General features: G+C 36.7%; 1 protein-coding gene across 2 annotated transcripts in view; it reads left to right on the top strand.

Annotated features, from left to right (window-relative positions):
- Positions 1 to 22195, top strand: part of LOC145470619 (uncharacterized) — a 41126-nt gene that overhangs the window by 754 nt on the left and 18177 nt on the right. Inside the window, exons 3-28 of one of the 2 annotated variants that reach the window (XM_081454421.1) lie at positions 3186 to 3313; positions 4144 to 4220; positions 4419 to 4468; positions 5104 to 5163; positions 7851 to 7883; positions 8021 to 8092; positions 8793 to 8873; positions 9059 to 9136; positions 10823 to 10876; positions 11173 to 11220; positions 11611 to 11667; positions 12053 to 12111; positions 12794 to 12873; positions 13357 to 13471; positions 14033 to 14098; positions 15877 to 15941; positions 16196 to 16270; positions 16571 to 16662; positions 17513 to 17599; positions 17836 to 17953; positions 18197 to 18240; positions 18620 to 18679; positions 19776 to 19832; positions 20754 to 20839; positions 20969 to 21034; positions 21390 to 21458. In XM_081454421.1, coding sequence (XP_081310547.1) covers positions 3186 to 3313; positions 4144 to 4220; positions 4419 to 4468; positions 5104 to 5163; positions 7851 to 7883; positions 8021 to 8092; positions 8793 to 8873; positions 9059 to 9136; positions 10823 to 10876; positions 11173 to 11220; positions 11611 to 11667; positions 12053 to 12111; positions 12794 to 12873; positions 13357 to 13471; positions 14033 to 14098; positions 15877 to 15941; positions 16196 to 16270; positions 16571 to 16662; positions 17513 to 17599; positions 17836 to 17953; positions 18197 to 18240; positions 18620 to 18679; positions 19776 to 19832; positions 20754 to 20839; positions 20969 to 21034; positions 21390 to 21458 — 1877 coding nt within the window. The remainder of the gene's footprint in view (positions 1 to 3185; positions 3314 to 4143; positions 4221 to 4418; positions 4469 to 5103; positions 5164 to 7850; positions 7884 to 8020; positions 8093 to 8792; positions 8874 to 9058; positions 9137 to 10822; positions 10877 to 11172; positions 11221 to 11610; positions 11668 to 12052; positions 12112 to 12793; positions 12874 to 13356; positions 13472 to 14032; positions 14099 to 15876; positions 15942 to 16195; positions 16271 to 16570; positions 16663 to 17512; positions 17600 to 17835; positions 17954 to 18196; positions 18241 to 18619; positions 18680 to 19775; positions 19833 to 20753; positions 20840 to 20968; positions 21035 to 21389; positions 21459 to 22195) is intronic. The other variant, XM_081454422.1, reaches the window with a different exon arrangement.

Raw genomic sequence — 22195 nt, forward strand, 5'->3', positions numbered from 1 at the left:
TTGAGTGCTTATCTGTCATTCCAATGAGTTGTTTTAAACGCTCTGGTAGTTTTCGTTTTCGTCCCTGTCTTTAGAGACGTTTTCGTCTCTGTCTTTATTCTGATTAAATTCAATGAGCTGGGTATCTTAGAATGCAAAGAGATTGATGTAATATATATTTGTGTAAAGTGTCGGTACACTTTATACTGGTCAAATTAATTAGCTTATCAATAAAATGTCGAAGTTTCAACTAAAGTGAATGTCCTTGGTAACAAAACTTCATCACACATCATTTTCGCAATAATATTATTGCTATCAGCCTGTGTCCATCACTTAATGAACAATATATTTTTTGAAGCTCTTTTGAGACATACATGTATAGTGTTATATCCAGATAAGTTTTGTTTGTTATTTTTATTTATTACGGTTTAATGACTACAAAAAAGAATAAATATAAGCCATATGGAAGGTAACGGAGTGAAAACCCCATATAAAAGCAGACCACCAAAAGGGAAAAAAATCCCCTCACCCTCCCACATTAAATTATGACATTAAGAATTTCCAAGCTTTTGCCTCAAAGCTCTCAGATTGGATTCACAGTGAGTATCCAATGGCAGTTCATTCCATTTATCTACAATTCTATGAAAAGATGAGAATTTTAGCACATTATTTCTAGCGTATTTCTTTTTCAGAGTCAAATCTGAGAGAATCAGGGATGGTCATGTTCTGAATAGTACTCAACATAAGGTTGAACATCAATGTCAATAAATTATTATGCCATTTAGTGCCTTGTAAAAGAATAAAACTTCCGCTAAAGCTCTTCTTTGTTCAAGTGACAGCAGTTTCAGTTTCTTTTTCGTTTCTTTTTGGTAATGTTTCATTTCCGACAGGTATAGTTTGCAGGTTGCAGGTTGCAGGTTGAAATTTAATTATAACTGGAAAACTGCTGGCACTAAAAATAATTAATAACCCATATACTGGTCAGGGATTCTTACATAAAGTAGTTTGCGTCTTTCACATAGCGGAAAACACGATCGATCTGCCATAAGTACTTATTGATTGACATGCTGAAACCAGTGAAATCTATTCAAAGCCATCTGGATGGCCGCTCCACAGACGTTTCCATCGATTCCAGATTTGGGTCGGGTCTTCCCTCAACAGCAGAAGACTGCCATCACAAATGAAGCAAATAAATAAAGAAATGAAATAATATAAGATTTAAACCGACGGAATATACTAGCACAAGCTCAGTGTGCTTTCATTTTGGTACTCACAGGGAAGAAACCAAATTCAGCAGATATTTCTCATGATATTTCAGATGTTTCTTCAAAAACAATAATTCATTGCAGGCTTAAAATCATAGGAATATACTCTCCTCCCATCGCTTTGGCTGGTTTGGCACTTAGATGGAAGCCACCGTTCCGAGCGATTGTAAACAGCGTCATGTAACAGTCACAGTAAGTCTACCGCTGGTAGGTTTCTTTTAAGTGCCTGTGGTTTTCTAGTTATAATTAAATTTCAACCTGCACCCTGCACCCTATACCCTGCACCCTGCAAAATATACCTGCCATTTCATTTCCCATGAAGTATTTGATCGAAATATTATTGATACCTCCTCAATGAAATCCTTGTCACACAAATAAAATGCATGTGATCTAGATGCAAACTACTTCTACCTGACTGTTTTTTCCTGTTTCTGTTCCAAGTGGTCCCCTTGCATTGTGACAGGCTAAAAATTTTTTTGTTTGTTGCATGCTTGTTCACAACATATTGAACAATTCATTTTTCACATTATACACCAAGCTTAAAAATAGCCATGTTTCATTAATATATACATGTATCTCCAAACAGAAAATGTTCAATATAATTTGCTGATTGGATCCTACATGTAGCACTATGTAGGATGCGTGTCACATGCTGTATCTGAACGCAGTAGATGGCCTAGCTCAGCATGAATCTCCATGGCTCAGTGAGGTCATATCAGGGACTCAGATTTTCCTTTGTCCCATGCTTGTGAAGTGCTGAACATTTATCTCGTGTAAGGGTTCATTTGCACTGGGCTGACAAAATTTGTGTGGGCCTATCTGAAATCAAGCCAAAACTTGTCTCTCCAAAATATTCCTTTTGGTGAAGGTGTCTGTACTTGAAGTTCAACAAATAAATTGCTAGCTGAAAAAATTTATGTCCACATACATTCAATTAAACAGCTTCTGTTTGTGGCAAAACAACTCAATCAACATTTTCCTTAAAATTAACAGACAGATCTTACAAGTGGCCAGTTTTGATGTTTGACCAAAATTTGGCCTTCTTGAGGCTGGATAACAGCACTTTTGAAGGATATTGGCAAAGCTTGACAAAGTTTGGTAGGGTTGAAAATTACTGATGAGCCCTAATTTTCAATTTGTTGGCAATTATACCTGTAAATAAAATATTAGTTCTCTGTAACTCCAGTTTAATAGCATCAGAGAATTTAATAAATGGCTGAAACTGAAGCAGCTATAACAGAGTGACTCATGATGATTTTTCAGAGTATGCATAGTTAACTCTGTTTACAATGTAAAATCTACATGTGGTTGAAAGCATATGCTTTTGGGATAGAAGTATTTCAATAGCATTTTTGAATGAAAGTGTTAAGCCTTGTTGACAAGACTGTAAGTAGTCTGGCGATTAATTGGTATGTGCATTAGTGTATATGAAATCCTCATCCACTAGTTTGTATCTCTCTTGTTTGAAAGAAAAGAAAACATACAAATTATTTAGGACATTCCATGGCTTTCTTTTTTCAACCCATACTACATCATTCTGTACCTCTTTGTCTTGTTGCTTAAGCTTGACAATCTGACAATGCTGTATTTTTTAATTGACCATACTCTGCATATAAAACAATGAAGACTATCTAGTATGCTCTGTTGCTGTCAAAGCATCTGCAAAGTTTCATTTTGTAAATTATGGAGTTACCATATAAATACAAATTGACCCCACTAATTTGAACATGGCTATTTTGGATTCCCTGTTATAATTTTGAGCTCAAACCATTTCCCCTGGATTTACCCTTCAGTCATTTACAACGGGTTATTTTGACCTCCTGCTATTTCAAGCTATTTTTTAATTTCCCCTGAGAGTTTGAATTAGCAGGGTTCAACTGTATTAAAATTGTTCTTGCTGGTATCTGTATTATTGAATAACTTTTTTTGGAACTCGGACAGGCTTCTCAGCGCCCATCACATGATCACTCTGGGTGCAGCACTCTTCGGCGATACTATGCTCAACTACAATTCCTTCAGTCAAGGTTCCCATTGGGTGAGGGAGGAGCAGTCAGCGTGCAGTTCACATGGTATGTCTAGATGTTTTCTACAAAGTACAAGTCTATCACTATTGATAAAAAGTAATTTACATGCAGATCAGATTTACAGTAGGTGCCACCTGTATGGGAACAGAGATACCTTGATAGCTAGTTGGCATCACTTGTTCCAGTATATAATTATATCTGCTGTACATTTCAAGGAAACAAGTATTTGTTCAGTTCAGAAAGTCTGTTTCTATCAGTAGTTGTAGGATATACAAACAAACTGTTTGACCCTGGGCTTTTGGTCAATTTAATGATCTGTTCAGTAATAATAGCTGATCACAGAAGACATTAAAATTTGGTAAGAACAAAAAGGTGGCACACAAGGTGATAGCCAAGTATGTCACTAATATTCTTACCTTTTTTGATGTCTTGTCATCACTTACTGAACAGATGCATGGCAAAATGGGTTACATTTGTTTTACTTAATAGAAAACAAAAAAATGTGCCTGTGTCTGTCTTTCAACTGACCATAAGTAAGAGCCAATCAAAATGCAACAATAATAGTGATAATTATTTGACTTATCATGTAATCCTAAATACCAAGAGTTGTGGTTTAAATAATTTGTTACTGTATTAAAAATATTTTCAGGACAGTTTTATTTTTATTTGTCTTTGTTTATCGTTATCATAATGGTAGCAAAAGTAAGAAAAAAAAAAAACAAGGAAACCATTTTAAAAAATTTTAAACAAAAAGTAACTAGATTTTGTTTAAACCACACCTGTAGCTATCTATAACTAAACTTTGCATTCACATACACTTGCGGATTTAATTGCATTCACTGCTGCATGTTGAAAGTTTTTTCTTGTTCCTAAAGGACTGATCTCTATTCTGAAGAACCAATATCATTATGTGACATAAAATTTGAACAAGGAGCAATACTTCATAATTTAGGTGAGTCAAATTGGTGTTTACAGTATGTAGGTTATCATAAATCCTGTGATTGTTTCCTATGATCAGTACATTAATTTTAAGCCTGTAACCACACAGTGTGAAGAGCAATTCATCAAAAATTGAAATAACATTTAAATGACCAACAATTATGTTATTTCTCATAATTGAAAGTAAACTGCAGACAACCTTTCTTTCCAGCTGCCCTGCACTCCCAGCTTGGTTGTCAAGAAGACAGAACAGCAGAAGAGGTAAATTGTTTGCATGTAAAATGTAAATATTGTTACAGTACAGTAGTTTTTATCAGAGTGGTTATTCAATGACATGTGGCCAAATTGACCACTCAAAAGCAGTGAACCCCTGAAAGAAGCTATAAAGTTACATGTTTGTTAGCAGATCTTAAAGGTTGCAACCTTCTGAATGTAACAATGTCAAGAAAGTAGCAACTTCAAATGTGTGCAATTATTTTTAATAAGTATATACCGTATACAGCCAGGAACTTTTAATGCAACGTAAAAAATATTAAAAAGATGGTGTTGCATGTGTTTTGAAGGAAGTTAGAATACCCACCATGTGCTTCTGCAACAAACATTTGCATTGAAAATGTTGCAAGGTACAATGTTACCAGATATTGATTATTAATACAACAATTTTATAGAAAAATCATTAAAAATGTCATTAAAAAAACTTTAAAAAACTGTTCTCTGTATAGTAAATATGACCTATAGCACTGTAACTATTATTTAATATTAAAATTTGTTTGTTAGGACATTATCAAGTTAGTTCAGAGGGCTGGCCAGTAACAGCAACAGTAAAAATCGTCCTAACACTTGGTTAATAAGATATAGCAGGGATTATGTCTTCATCACAAGTTATTGCTTTGCAGGGAATGAAGGTGGCCTGCACTCATTTCCAAGCTGCAGCTGGTATTTTTCAGCACCTCAAGGTATAGGGTTTTCTGTATATTTGGCTGTTATGATATTTTATCGGCTATTCTTTACTTAAAAATTTTACTGTCATTCACATCTATTTCATGCACATTAAGGCATAGTTTAGTAACTACATGTAATTACAATTCATGGTTCTAAAATAATTACATGTAAACACAGAATAACAAATTCCCCCCCAAAATTAAAAAAATTAGATAAAAAAATTAAGTATGAAATAAATAAAAGAAAAAGAAAAAGGGATAATCTGTAAAAGAGTCCAGGACCCCATGTAAAAACAGAAAAAGGCAGTGCTATCTCAAAGCTCATGGAGTCTTGACCTGCGGGCTGTGAAGACAAATGAGTACTTGACAAGGATTACATGTAGTTTGCCCTTAGGGGGAGTTGAAGCCATAAAACTTTGTTACTGGTGACCTTTCACACGATAAATAGGTCCAAATGCGATCCAAGCAATTCAGTATCACAATGCTGGCAGAATTACAACTTCCTTTTAATATCCTCAGCAGACTACAGAAAGAAGTGTAAAACTAGGAAGTAATACATGACAAAGAAATCGATGAGAAAATGAACTGTTTGAGAGTCGGCTTGTTTTGATGAAATACATGCAAATCTTATGAAGGCACAGTAAAAACAGAATGAAATTGAGCTGCAAATTACCTTTATCCAGTGACTGGTCGAAATCTAAAGGAATCTAAGGAAAGTGCTCCATTTCAGAACAAAACTAGCAAGACAACTTTGACTGCTCTAAATCTGACGTTCGCATCATGTTTTTGCAAAACACACGTGTTTTTGGGAATGCACGCTAGGAAGTTCGGGAAATTACCCAAGTGTCACTTGTGGCTTAACATTGGCTACAGACTATATAGCAGTATGGACGTCCTAAGGTCTTTCTAAATGGACTTACTCATCTTCAAGCATTACTAAGTAGCTTTTATTGCTGGGTATATAATAGGTTTATAAGCCTCAGTAGCTCACAGCTATCAAAGCCATCCTTGGCAAGCTACCATTACAGCTAACTTTAAGAGTATTATCTACTTAAATTAAAAAAGAGAATAAGAGAAAAAAAAGGGAAATTAAAGAAATTTGAGAACATAAACAAAATTAAACATATGACATACCAAGAAAACCAAAGCGTTGTTGGCTACGGGAAAGCGTCTGCACAGACGTATAACCCATGATGTACCAAGAAAACCAAAGCATTGTTGGCTACGGGAAAGCGTCTGTGCAGACGTATAACCCATGACGCAGGAAAATTTGAAGCTAGGATGCAAAATGCAGAAATTGAACAAGTTGGTAGCCATAAACTTCTTGGAGTGATAATCGACGAGAACCTAACTTATGAAGCACATGTTGACGAACTATGTAACAAACTTTCAAAACGAATTGGTCTTCTACGCCATATAAGCTGCTACTTGAAAAAGAATCAAAAATTGATCTACTATAACGCAGTAATCAAACCACTCTTCATATATGCAAGCACAGTATGGACATCGTGTAACAAAGAGGCACTCGAGAGAGTTCTCCGTATGCAAAAACGGGCTGCGCGTATTATTCTTGCAGCACAACGTACTAGTCGAACTGTCACTTTATTTAATAAGCTAAACTGGATCCCCTTTTACAAAGAAGCTTATATAAATCGATGTGCACTGGCCTACAAAAGGATAAACAGAACTTTACCTGAATACGTGAACACATCTTTAAGGAAAAACTCTGACGTCCATTCGAGAAGTACTAGAAATTGTAATTTAAATTTATTATGCTCCTCTCACAGAAACGCCTCTGAGGGAGGACGCACTTTCGCCGTCAGAACTATTAAAGATTGGAACAGTTTACCCCGGTCTTTAAAAACAGAGAAGTCCGTTAAATCGTTTAAGGCTAAATTATGTAATACCATTCTTAACTCTCAGAAAACTAATGGAATTTTTTAACTCTTATTATTCGTAGTATGTTTGAAATTGTAAGTCCAGTTTATTATTTGTAACCATTTTTAATAGTAACTTAATTAAGTATTTTATTGTAAATAATATCGTATTTTAGCATTTTATTGTAAATAATATATTTTTAGCATTCTAATTATTTTAAGCTGAGGGCCCCAAGTTTATCAGTAACTTAAGTTACTGTCACGGGTCACCCTCATTAAATAAAGTCTTTCACTTCACTTCACTTCACATAGAAATTAATTAGCGAAACATGGTTGACACAGTTCAGTAGAGTGAGTTAACGGTAATAATCAAGAAAGAAATGGGAAAAGGACCTTTACTAATACTAATTAAAGAGCGAGTATTAATTAAATACCTAATTAAAAAATGATTACTAATTAAGGAGTGAGAGATTTCTATAGCGCATGTCAACATTTACACCTCGTTTTCGAGAATTTGCAAGAATTCTTTACTCACTTCTTGTTTGACGGGTGTCTTCCTCAACTCACGGAGTTCTATGGGGATACTGTTCCATATCTTTACACTGATTCTAGCAAGGGAAAATAGCTGATGATTTATCATTGATTGTTATGACTATTATTTTAATGTTTATGTTCTATTTTAATCATGGCCTAGTAAATTTTCTGACTGGAAATAGTTAGTAGTAAGTAATGAATGCAGAATTTCTTCTTAGTACCACTTGAGTGTACTTTTAAGAGGTCAATCATAAAACATTTCCTGAAGCCAATTTATTGTTTAATTTGTAGGTTGGCTCTTTCTGTAAAGTTGAACATTTTATTGTAAGTCTAAGCTGTTTATAACAAGCATTTCTTTTATCTTGTGGCTTTTTGATTGTTTGTTATCCTCATTAAGATCAGAATGTTTTTATTGACCAACCTACATGTGTACTGTTAATTGAATGCCATTTTATTTCTAGGATAATTTTGCTAGTGATGCATTTTTTGACATGGCTGGTGGTTTACTTCAATTGTACACCAATGTGATGTTGGTAAGCAATTATTACTTGGTTGCAAATATTACTTCACTCTTGATTTTGGTGTACATTTATTTAGGGGATAAGCCATCTTTGATGGTACTTTTGCATGCACATGTACCATGCACAGTACTGCCAAGTGAATTGCCAAACACTCTTTTTGTCTCTCCTTTTTTGATGACTGTATGTGGATCATGTCTCAAGATACAAATATTGTATCTTGAGCAACAGAAGATTTCACTCACTGAATTAGTAAATCATTGTTTAACTGACTGTCTTGCAAGGAAACAATATCTCATGACCTGTTTGTCTCAGGTTGGCATCTAGAATGTAAAGTTGTACAGTTCAAAGATTCTGGTGTTGGTTTACTGACTTTTTTGCAACAATTTACGAATTTTTATTCATAACATCATAATCTGCACATTGAATTTGCATGGTATGTGTGAATGAATTGAAAGTGATGGAGAATCTTATCTCACTTTGCAATAATTTAATTTCTCAGGAGAAGGTGGTTTACTACATGTACTTAATTTTGAGCTGTGCGTATTCAGTGGTTTGTTGTCCCCATAAAAAATACCTGAAGAGCATTTATTTACAGATTTGTTTCAAGTTAAGTTAGAAATTTGACTATAAGGCTATTAGTTAATGCCTTAATTTATTGTCTTACAAGTTTGTATTTTCATTGTTCAATCTGCATATCTTTTATGTTTTGTAGGGTCAAGCTCAGGAGTGTTTATTGGAGAAGTCAATTTTAGATTCACGCAAGGATTCACTCATAGCAAGAATAAGTATGCAGGTACATGTACTATATCAGGTACTTTTGTCTAATCAGCACCCAATGTGATGACCAAAGATCAAGAGGTCTTTGCCAAAAAACAGTGGACTGTGTAGAAAATGAATATCTCTTCTTAAAACTGTAAGAAACAGGAACTTTACACAAGATTTTCCCTTCACCTTGATTTTCTTTTCTTTTCCGTGCAGGTACATGATTATTATAGACAGGCTCTGCAGTTTTTGGATACTCAAGGCCCATCATTTATGGGTTCAAGGAAAGCCAAGGTACATACATTTTATAGAGATTTTTGGGAGGACCTTTTGTGGGTCCAGCAACTCTATCCTGGTGCAATATTACCAGTGTTTCCGCCAGACTGTGCCATTGTGGGAATCCTGCGTTGGAATCAGAGATGGCCCCCAGAAAAACGAAAAAGGGCCAATTTGGCCCTTTCTTTTTACAAGGCTGCAGGCTTAACACAGGTATAGTATTTTAAAAACCATCCCAGGGCTCGAAATTGCGACCGTATCAGTTGCCAATGCAACTAACATTTCATCCTTGGAGACCAAAAATTCAGGTTTAGTCCCCATAGTGGCGACTACATTTCTCTGTGTTGACGATCAACAACGGTTATTTTGTCACACATAATGTCCTTCTAGAAAATCATATTGAAAACATTGAACATTGAACATTCTAAAACATTCAACATAAGAAAAGAAGCCAATCCGTCCTTTTGCTTTGCTGTGCTGTTTGCTGTATTGATTCTCTCACATCGGAAAACTTCCAAATGGCTGACCGTGTTAAAAAATGCCCTATAATGCATTTCAAACCCTTGATCATTGACTACGTCATGTACGCCTAAAGATTGTGTTCTTGTAATGCACGGATCCTTCATACTGGTATCTGATTCGAAAGAAACTTTATAGAGTAGAAACGCTTCAAAAAGCACTTACTATTAAATTTTATCATAGATCCTAATAAGCTGCTTTATTTTTCTTGATACCCTGATGCATTTTTTCCTTCTGTAGCTTTCAATTTATTGGCCCCTTTCCTAAAAAATTGGTCCCTAAAAACAAACTTCAGGGGCCAATTTGGCCCTCAAGTAAAATTTTCTGGCTGAAACACTGATTACTGTTACTAACAATAGTCATGTGTAGTTTAGGTACATGTATTTGTTATAGCTTACAAAACTGTGTAGACTACTTGTAAGCAGTCAGTCATTAAGGAGCACCTGAGTTCACTATTGTTCAAAGAAAATGAGTGCATGTACTGTAGTCTTATTGAGTTGGGGATCCATATATTTGCAGTTGTTCAGTCGTCTGAGACAACTTAAAAGTGGTAAGGACAAGTAAGGACAGGGCAAGTATGTCATGTGGCATACTTGCCTGGCTGACAACATGGTGAAAAAAACTTAATGTCAATATGGATCCCTGTTGTTTTATATTTGGAGACTACAAACTAAGGTGAACTGGGAGAGACATATTAATTCTAGGTTTCTGATAGTTTCTTTTTATACTTTCTACTACATACATGTACACATCATGTATCTTTAATTTTTCAGCTCAAAGTTTCCATTTTCCTGTTGAAGGCTTTGCTCAACCCCTCATGTTTTACCAGCAAATAAACTAAAGAACAACTGGGAAACCAATCTCATATTATTTAGTGGATTTGTAAAATACAGTCATTATGACAAGTGGCTTTCATTTATTGTGCCATGCATATACTTGTGTACATGTACATGACATGTAAATTAATTAGACTTCCAAGACAAATACACTTGTACTATGTATATCAAAAACAGTTAATTGAGAAGTGGAATTTCAGTGCTTAATTTGGTGCTAAGGATCAACATTAACCACAACAGTTATTAAGTAGTTCTATAGAAAGGAAGCACTTGTGGTAGACGAATCCGAGTGCCAGACAAAGAAATACAGCAGTAGCACACTTTCTAATACCACTATTTATTTCAATAGATTTGGACGAAGAATTTAAAGATCAAGTGCTGTCAATATCTTGCTGTTGCATATGTATGTATGATAACAAGAGCTCTGGTAGTTTATTGCTGTTGTGGATGATTTGATAATAACTAAATGATGTAATACACAAAAGATGAAAAAGAGACTGAACAATGCCCATGCCAAACTCAATAACTAACCAAAAATACTGTTCACAACACCATTTTCTTTCATCAAAGAATTTGGTGTAACAACTTTGAATGTGATAATGTCTGAATGTTTTCTGGCAAAATTTTGCTCTATTTTAATTTTTAATTAATTTCTAGTCTACATAATGTTCTTAATAATTTTTAACTCTTGCCCTACAGATATACATGTCAAATAATGCAGATGAAAGGCAGAAGTTTGGTGAAAAGGTAACAATTTTCACTGACAATGTGCTCAGTGATTCTCAAGAGACTGTATTTTATAATAATTATTATTGTTTATCTGATGTAAGATTCCACAACTCTTCCTTGCAATGACACAGTATTGATAGCAACAAGAGTAACAATAATCTTACAGTGAACCTGCGCTCTCAGGAAATAGCCAAATGATAGCTTAATGCAGGTTTGCCACTTATTGGATGTTGTTTAAAAACTAAATGTTTTGTAATGTGCCAAAAATAGAACTAGAATGTAAAATTAATCACAACGTAAATTTTATTGTTAACAACAATTTTAAACATGAAAGATCATCATGGTACTTGTTAATGATGTTGAATGTGACTGAAGAATAACATTAATTTGTTGACTTCTTCATTTTAGGTTACTTATCTAAAAGCAGCATCCCAAAAGATAACAGAGGCACAGAAGGCATCCAAGGTAATGATAACTGTATTGCCTATGCATGTGTGTATTATTCAACATTCATTGTTAATATTGATTGTTGAATAATCTCGCAAATATGTCTTACTACTTTGAAACTGGCAGACTGGTACAGGTATATCTACTGGTACTTGAGAGTTAATTAATAAAGGTCTAATACCCTTTTAAAATTGTTTATTAAGTAAACATGCTTTTGTTTATGGACTTTATTTGATAGAAACCAAGCTTGAGCTTTTTCATGAGTTCTTCTAGTTTAAATTTGACAATGCAACATACATGTAAATTTATTTGAAGATTTGTGTTCACAGTACTTGTTATATTATTTACTCTGACTGGTAAACTAGTATAAAAAGTTTGAATTGCATTTTTCATTCTTTTGAAGGGACAACCAGAAAAAACTCTGGAGTTGTTACAGTTTCTTGTTGATGTTGTGAGTAACAAGTAAGTACACTGTCCAAGCAACTTCCTCCTTCTGCCTCCTTCTAAACTCCTGTAAAGTACAGTGGTAGGTCTAAGGGCAGGAATGTTATTCAATAAATTGCTCTCAAAAAGAGTCTCAAAAACGTTTTCTGGAAAATTGGACACTGCTCTACTCAGCTGTACTCTACTCTACTCTACTCTGCTTTGCTCTGCTCTGCTCTGCTCTGCTCTGCTCTGCTCTGCTCTGCTCTGCTCTGCTCTGCTCTGCTCTGCTCTGCTCTGCTCTGCTCTGCTCTGCTCTGCTCTGCTCTGCTCTGCTCTGCTCTGCTCTGCTCTGCTCTGCTCTGCTCTGCTCTGCTCTGCTCTGCTCTGCTCTGCTCTGCTCTGCTCTGCTCTGCTCTGCTCTGCTCTGCTCAACTCTACTCTACTCTACTCTACTCTACTCTACTCAACTCTACTCTGCTCTGCTAGTCTGTTCATTGCAGTGCTGCTCTGTGGTCAGTTCTTTTCGGTTCTGTTCTGTGCTAATAGCTGCCTGCTGTAGGTTTTTTAAAATCTCTGATACATACACTGTTCTTAAAGGACATGTCAATTGTGTTATTGCCACTCAGCTTTTCCCTTCAGACAGACTTAACTTGTTGGCATAAATTAATTTAGAGCCTCAGGTGTGTCTCTGATGTACATTTATTGTTGCTACTCACAGGTTACAGGGTGCAGTTAAGGACAATGACTTTATTTACCATGAAGTTGTACCAGAACTTGATACCTTACCAGAAATTAAAGGTGAGTGCACTTTCAAGGAACTACATATATTGAAATTGTTGTCAATTCATCTGCTTTTCCACTGAATTCAGTGCTTAGTACATGTAGATTAAGATAAAAGCTACTTAAATTGTGCGTGCAGTAACCATGAAGAGGCACTTCATAGGTTTTCAGTCAAATCAGGGATGTTCCTTGAGTAATGGAAGGATGGAGCATACGAGGAGGGATGTCTGATTGTGCAAGCTAGGAAATAATTATTTTCTGGACCAACAGGCTAAATTTATAGCATAGCCAGTTAAGAAGCTCAAGAAGCTAGAAACTCTCACACTTCTTTCTTGCCGTCTAAATGTCCAACGTATAATTATCATAACATGATGATGCACACTAGCACTATAGCATACACGTAAATCAATATGAACTCTGGCTTAAATTTATCACAATATTGTCTTAATATGATTAGCTCTCAGCTGATTATGCAAGTTACTGTACTATTTGTATTGACAGCTGCACCTCTTGTCAAGCCCATTCCATTCCAGGCATGTGACCCAAGTGTGGCTGGGCCAGATATTTTCCAAAGACTCATACCTATGGAGGCTCACACTGATTCATCCCTGTACAGGTCAGAAATGATTCTTCTCTCCACTCTCCTTCAGCTATACATGTATTTGTCAAACATTTGTGCAAAAGAATACAAAAAAAGGAACATGGTTAATCTTTAATTTTTTTATGTGCCAGAGTTGTGGGTGCTTTTGTGATTGTTAATTGAATATTGTGTCTCACAGTAAACATATGCACATACATGTAACAGTTTTTTGAGGAAAGCTGAGGCATAAAGTTTTATGTGGTAATGCTGAGAGGTATTACTGGAAGTGGTAGCTGTGTTTCAGAGCAAAGGAAGGACAAAACACAAATGCACACAATCATGACTTTCCTTCTGTTTTACAGAAACACATGTGAACTTCAACCAATCATTGGTAAATTGACACTACCTGTAAAACCTTGTAACTCTGTGTTTATACTTTTGTAGGACAACCTTTCTCTAAGCAGCTGTATATTCTTCTCAGTTACAGACCTCAGATGTCAAATACTAAATATATAATCTGTTGGAATTAAGATTACATGTACCATTAACAGGCATTATTTCCTAGCTTAAAAAATAATATAATATTATTCTTTACAGTGAAGAGAAAGCAAAACTACTCAGAAGATATGTGAGTTCTATTGAGCAGAAAAATCAGCTGTTAAGGTATGCTCAGGAATAAAGAGAAGACTCTGTTCATGTACTAATAATAAATTATCAAAACAGTGAATCTCCCATAAACAGTCACCGTGGGAACCAAAAAAATAATGTGTCTGCATAGGACATTTGTCAGTGTAGGGGTAGTGAAAGCTGGTAGCTGGCTTGAGCAGCTGGCTACTGGCCAATCTTTGGCCGCCTACTTTTGCCTCACTTTACCATTACTTTTGACAAGAAACTTAAAATAGATCCTGCAAAAATATTGTATGATATCTGTTTCAAACGTCTGAGTCAAAGTGAAGATGTATTTCAATTAAATATGTTTTTCTTTCTCACATACGATGGAAGCAGTAGATCGATGGGTCATGAAATGCCTGGAACATTTTTTACAGAACTGGATCCCAGGCTTTCACATGTGCCAAAATGGCATCTGCGCCAAAGAAATCGAGGTAGTCATTGCTGAGTGAGCAATGCCCTAAAATGCCAAAAAAAGCTTAAGGAAAGAGGAAAGAAATGCAAATAGAATGTGGTATAGCATGGTCTGTACTCTTATTAACAACGATACGTGTCATCACAGTGGTCAGAATGTTGTGGACTCATGAGGCGCACCACATTTCGATTTGTTTTTTTACCACAATACCAATGTCAAAGGAAATGTATTTTTCAGAGCACGAGCTGAAAAAGGCATCGCGTGACATATTGACGCGAGCAGCGTTGTCTGGACTCTTATCGACAATGGCAAATTAGATTCATATTTCCAGTAGTGGACCATCAGTAAAAGAATATGAAACTGTGATCAACAAGGCAATGCATTATGGAAGGAGAAGAGGCACAGGGGAAAACGTCAAGGTCCTTGTCTTCAGCAGAATGAAAGGGTTATGCCAAATTCATGGGAAGATTATAAAATTTGAGACCTTCGAGATTTTAAGTACTGTATAGAACGGTTGTTAAACATAAAACATGGACATATAGTCATAGGTTTGATTGTTCTTTAGTCCCAAATACTGACTGGAAAATGCTGTAAAGGGCATTTCCAAGCATCTAACTTCCAAAATTTCCTGGGGAAGCATGCCCCAAGACTCCCTAAGAAGCTAGCACCTTTGGCACTAGAAAAGTAACCTATTGCCTACTTTCAAATTTGTGATGTCTACTTCAAAAATAATTATTATTGACAGCCCTGAGAACCACCTTTCTTTTTGGAACTTTAAGGTAGCTGTTAACAGAACTTTGTGAAACTTTTCCAAAAGTTGCACCACTACGCTCGTTTTTAAGTTTTTAGCAGTTAAAGCTAAAATTAAGGTTGGTTTTACAGGTCACACTGTTGCTACAGGGCCCTTGGGGCAAGTAGCTCTCTAATTTTGCTTGCCCTGGGCAAGTCTTGGTTTGCTCTTTTAATGATTTAGCTGGCAGAAGACTTGCCTGATCCTTTGCCCATCGGGCAAGTGAGAATGAAAATTTACTTGCCCAGCAGGAAAATCTACTTGTCCAGGACAATGGGGCGGCACTTTTTTCGAGCTCTGTGCTATAGTAACTTATTGTGGAATGAAAATGATAACAATGCATTCAGCAATGGTTGGGCAGTTTTTTAATACCCTGATTGTAGCATCAACTGAGAAAGAGTGGCTCATAAAAATCTAAGTCTTGGAATGTGCTGGAAAGTGCTGGAAACTGTTGCCAGCCACCTTAAATTGAAAATTATTTGAATTTCCATTTCAATGGCACTTAGATTGTTCCTTTCCACCATCTATTCATGTGAATATAATTTTTATTTTTCATGTAATATCCAGCAAAGCCTTAGGAGATCTGCACATTGATGATTTACTGGAACCTGAAGGATATGACACCCTTCCAGGTTAGATAGTAACAACAATCCTTGATTATTTACTTTGAAAGAGTATTGCCCTGGACCCAGTTGTTTGACGGCTGGATAACACTAACCACTGGGTAAATCGCTATCCAGTGGGTAAATGTTAACAAAACAAACCATGCTATCTGCTGGTTAATGATTTATCTGGTGGATAGTGTTATCCACCTTTCAAACAACCCAGGCTGGGACATGAATTTTAAAAGTCTCTCCTGTGAAACTGATTTTTCTTTCTTTTGTAGCTGTTATCAAGCAGAAGAGTGATTCTCTGACGAAAGATGACAACTCTTTGAAAGGTGTTGAAAATAACATTGAAGGTAAGGACAGCTTACATGTAACTTTCTCACAAGGCTGAGACCAGTTTGTTTTATCTCTTCATTTCTTTTTAGTGCTCTGGCACATGTTACTGGTGTTGAAGCTGAGCATCACAAACTATTTTGCTCTTGTTAATAATTAATTGTTGAAAATCAGCTCACCGAAATAGTTTTAATTTGTTTTCATCACATTTTCTCTTGACTATTTTCCTATCAATTTTACAGCAATTTACTCCAACAGTGGAGTATTCGCCTAAAGTTTAAGTTTATACATGTAACTAGGTGTGTCTTCTTCATCCGTAGAACTGACAAAGGTAGGCTCCAAGGTGGAAGATATTTTGACATCCCTTGCTAAAATGCTGGAGGAGGATAAACAAAAAGAGAACGAACTGACGGTGAGTTTGGTTTTTAAAGAAACTGGTTGTTTAAAATTGTCCAGATGAAATGTTATTTTACATAGATTTAATTATTACTACATTATGGGAAGCATGGTGGCCAATCCTTGGAGGGGGGGGGGGCACTTCCAAATAAATGGACAGGGGTACTCATGGTACATTTTAGGGGTTAAAAAGGTGGTTTTGGTAGCTCTCAGGGTGTTCAGCCTCAAAAGATCCACATTGGAAGCTTTGGAGGTACCTTTCAGGTATAGAGCTGAAAAAATATAACAGGAGATTTTTTACAAACAACTTTACAAGTGGAAAGTATTCCTTGCAATTGTCTTTATTGCCATTAAAATTTATGAAACTATCAGTTAATATGTTATTTTGTCTTTGGTACCTCTTAGAAGCAAAAAAATTTCAAGTTACGCCCACAAAACATGATCTTGGTACCTCCTGGGGGTTCTTTTCAAAATTTCCAACCAGCACCCCTTTCCTTTTTATATGGGAGTCACCCGCCCCCACCCCCCCCCCCCCTCCCAGAGCCAAATATTGGCAGGTTCAAGGTTCAAGCTGCAGCCAGCGTCATTGTGTGGTGTTTGATAAGACACTTTATTCTCGCATGTCCCCATCCCAGGTGATAATGTTGGTGAGTAACCTGTGATGAACTAGCATCACATCCAGAGGGGAGTAGCAATACTCCTAGGCTCCCCATGTACAGAACACGTTGTAAAAACGTTGAAAGCTATAAGCTACTGGGACGTAAAAGGTTTTATGTTACTTATATGTGTATTACTGAATAATCATTTTTGTTTTAAATGTGGGAAAGAGAACTATTAATGCTACTCATACAAACTTGTTTTTACAGGAACTTGTAGGTCCGATGGCCCCTCCTGCAGAGAGAAAGGATTTTGAGAAAGATCTTGAACAATGCCAGGAATCACACAAGAAGGCAGTAAGCAAATAAACTAAGGAGGCCTAAGTGTAATTTAATTGTACAAATATATTTATAACTACTTAATAACCGAGAGTGAGGTCGTTACGGGAAAATCTCAAACTGAGGTCTTGCCGCATTGACCGAGCTCTTAGCCAATCAGAGCGCGCGTTATATCGGCCACAAGCCAAAGCCATATAATAAGTATAATTATGATGATGATGATGATGATGATGATGTTGGCTGTGTTCTTTTAGACACAGACAAACACTGAGTTGTTGAAGGTATTCCAGGAGCACAAACATAACTTGGACTTGTTAACAGGACCTTCTGAAGGACTGATAGCTGCTTTACCATCTCTAAACATTATAGACAGTAAGTTCATCATCAGCTTTCAGTACAAATTCCATGCTATGTGCTTTGCTGTCCGGAATTACTCTGTAAAGGGAATTTTGTTTTGCCTCTATGTGATGGGCTTGATTGAGACATGTATGCTTAGAGAGGGAATAGTTGTGCATGTACATCTTATTGGACTTTCTTCCCTATTTAGGTGTATGTACTGTTTTGTTTTTTGGGTTTGTTTATAAAATAAATTTGTACTATTTTGTTTCATTTCAGCTCCCATTGATGATGGAGCAGTTCAACGTCTTAGAGATCTCATTGTAAGTTTTGCTATCAACCTATGTATTCCCATTTGCCCCTCATGAGGTATAGTGCTTCCACCATAGCTCTGGATCGGACTTTGATGCTTGCAAGATTTCATTTTAATCTCACCCCACATCTTCCCGGTGCTCTCCAGCTCTTTCATCACTTTTCATCTTTCCCATTAGGTTAATAAGAGTCCTCACCCCTCTCGCATTAAGGCAGCAGTTTACCTTAAGTTCCCAAACTGCATCTAGTTCCCATTAAGGACTCAAATCAATATAATTCTCCTTGAGCTGCAGATGCAAATGAAAATTTTATCGTTTGTATATATCAAGTTACGAGTCTGTTATTTGCTAGTATACAGTTCACTGAAAAGTCAGCATTTTGTGATTCCAGTCTAAGGTGGACCTAATGAAATCCCAGAGGAAACAGTTTGAAGCAGAGTTACGGAAGCAGGTAAACAGCCTGTTAGCGTCTTCAGTCAGCGAGTAAAGATAGAGGTTTCCGAGTGTGCTGAGCTCTGAGCTCCGCAGTCTGTAACATTGGCTTAGCATGCATGTATTTGACTTATGCCGCTAACCCCTCGAGGAAATAGGGCTGGAAACAAGATCCCTCAGTTGTCAAGTTTCTGCCACACTCTTCCTTTCATTTCCATTTCCATAATCAGACCTTTTTTGGAATGAGGAACTAGCTTAATGCAAAACGCAGCCTTGAGAGTGAGGGTTTTGCCACTGGGTTTCCTTCCCTTAGGTATTATACCCCATTATTTGAAGGGGCGTGATACTCAGTTGCTTGGTGACAGTGAAACTTTGGGTGCTTTCCCTTTGAGCAAAAGTTCCTGTTTGAATTCCTTAAGCAAATTGAACAGGAGCTTCTGGAATTTTAAGAAAGGAGGATAACCATTCCAGTTATGCATCTGCACTGAACTTGTCGAAAATTCCATACCACAATTTTCTGTTCCATTATATTTTGCTATCAGAATTTCTTGGATTTTCTTGTAAATTCAATCTCTACATCATTTGCCCCTGTTTCAAACGTTTTTCGGTGGAATGGAAAGCTCCATGTTTTTCCAAGGGTTGTGACAAGGAGGTGCTACGTTGAACTTGATGGGAGAGCCTATATCCTGGTGGGCATTCATCAGCTTTTATAGGGTTTACCTGTGGACCTCAGCCCACCCCTCCCGTCCCTGCCTGTGTGTCCAGATTCCATGTCCTTCCTTTGGGTAAGACTGCTTGTCCATTACCAGTGCTTTGTCCAGTTTCCTTTCCACTTTGTTTATATCCAGTACTCTCGCAGTTGGTGGAGAAGCATAGTTACAGTGAGGTATGCAACACAGGTTTCCACCTTGCTAGAACTTGGATCCGGACTCCTAGGTTTTGAGTGTCGTGCTAAGCATTTCCACATGAATAATTATAAATTAAAATACCATTCTTGACTGCAATAGCGTGTAAGTTACTTGCCAAATGCATGTTTTTTTTTTTTCCTTTTTGGAAAACCAACCAGCGTATACACCTCTGTTAATTTTACTGTACATTGTTATTTGTTCGTTCAGTTGGCAGATGATGACATCACACAACTACTTGTGACAAGGGAAGACGGAAACAAGATGGTAATAATTATAATAATTATCAGCTGCTTCTCAACACTAGGCTTCTGGTTATGCTTATTTTTATTTTTAGCAAGTGTTTGTTTGTGTGTATTTTTTTGTGTAAGTGTTTTGTGGCCACTTAAGTAACGGATGCAGCAAAATCGTGTACAATACTGTTACAACCACATAACCTGCAAAGGTGATATCAGTAATGATTATGAGACAGTTTGGAAGTGCATAGGCGAACACTTTTCACAGGAAGTTGACTTTCGAATAGACCTTTAAAAATTCAAGCAAAGTTAACTCATTGCAAAGCATGACTGTAATCCGAACTTGTTTCTGGTTACCAGTTTCAGGTGCAAAAACGTTTCAAATGTAAAGTCAGACTTCAGACGTTTGTTAGTAATCACATAACATTTGCTAGCCACCTAGATCATGTTTTTGTCCAACATGTTCACACTTTAGTGGCAGCGGAATGCAGTAGATAATAGGGACGACGCCTGGTAAAAAATATATATATTTTTTTTCCTTTGAATGTCGCAATTGTGTAGATCTGTATAAGTCGTATATCGGTCTAAAAACTGGCTAAGGCTTAATGTGTAACGACAGCATTCAATTCCAAAAGAAGATGCAAAAAAAGGCGTTGCAGTTCACATTCAAATACGGAGAACTTGGTCATTTCACGTTATTTTGTAGACGACGGTTAAAAAATGTGTCACGATTAAACACGCACGTGCTGAGCCATTTTTCTACTTATTAAACCTTTTGTTTGGTGACGTTCTCGTTGATGTTTCCGTCGTGGTTTGCTTAAGCTCCCTAATGTTACATGTAAAACGAGCATGACGTATTTTACAGTTAGTATAATCCTTGCAGATTGTATTTGTTCTTGGGAATGCTCGGGTTACTTTTGCCAATGTTATTTCTCACATGATTATCTGTCAGGTTTTCTTTGAAGAGCAGCTGAAGAAACATGATGGCACATGTGCCCTGATTCAAGCCAACCTGGATGCTCAGCCTAAAATTTTAAAGTGAGCCCGAATTGTGTTCCTATCGATCTTGTTATGATGGCAAACTGTCATGTCAGTCCTTGTTGTGAGGATTTTTATCTTGCTTTACGGGTGCAAGCTTAAATGAGAGTACAATCTTATTTTTCCCAGAGCTCTGACTGAAGCAAATGCCAAATACGCACCAACAAGGCAGGCAGTGAAAGAAACAGCTCAAAGGTAACAACAGATTCTCCTTTCAATTTAAACAATTTGCTTTGGAGAATGTGGTTCTCGGTAAACACCACTGACCGTTCTTAGAGTATCAGTACCTCCATTTCTGTGACTTGGCTGCTTGAGGCAGTAGTGCCCGAGTTTATTGCGGTTTCAATAGAATCTACTAACAATCCTGCCTGTTGAACTATACAGAAACTTAGTCCATTTCAGGTGACCCCCGTGCTCTTGACTAATACCCCTTCACCCATTTATAGACCTTAGTGGAGACAGGAAGTGCCTTGCCCAGGAGCACAACACCATGACATGATGGAGGTTTATTCTATTTTTACCTGTGCTCAGTCAGCGTTTCTTCTTGCAGGCGAGATGATGCAGTAAAGTCATTTGTTTTGTCCCATGATACATTTTTGGAACTGAAAGAAAAGCTGAGGTAATGAATTATCACAAATTGTTCTTAGCAAAACTATGGAATTTTACTGCATCTTTCAATAACTTACAAACCCAGAAGTTTAATGGCTGTTACGGCTGTGTTTTTCCCTGCCTTTAATCATAATCATGACGACATTAAATGAAGCTTTGAAAAAATAAACAAGCAAAATAGATCAAAATCTACCAATCACAATCAAGAAACGCCACTTTTGGACCTGTTAAAGTGGTGACTAACTGCAGCAAAAAAGGAATCATTGCTTGAGTAGAGTTCACTTGTTATTGAAGAGCGCAGTAACTTGAACAACAGAAATGGAAAGTTGTGTTTGAGAAAGGAAAATAATTATACCGCGTACAATAGCATTTCAAGTTGACACCAGATGGGAAACTTCATCAGGGTGCAACTGTTCTTGCTTTTAGGCTTTTGTGTCCTTTTATGTTTTGAGCCAATCCAACTTCTTGAGAAGTTTGTCTAGTGTGATCGTCCGGGTGAGGATAGTTCCGAAAAGAACCGGTTGTTGGTGACTGACGTTTCGACAACCTGAGCGGAAGTCATCTTGTGAGTGGAACGAAAAGTGTTTTTTAGTGAAAGTCTGATCCTTTGAAACTGATTGGTCAGTTTAGACATGATGATATTTGCTGTAAGACTCGTATAAAGTTCGTTGACAGTTATTTTTCGGTTCCAGCCGGCACCTTACAAATGACCGATTCACGGCATTAGCAAAGCCAACAGACGGACTA

This window comes from Orbicella franksi, chromosome 15 (genome assembly GCF_964199315.1).
Source record: "Orbicella franksi chromosome 15, jaOrbFran1.1, whole genome shotgun sequence".
Lineage (NCBI taxonomy): Eukaryota > Metazoa > Cnidaria > Anthozoa > Scleractinia > Merulinidae > Orbicella > Orbicella franksi.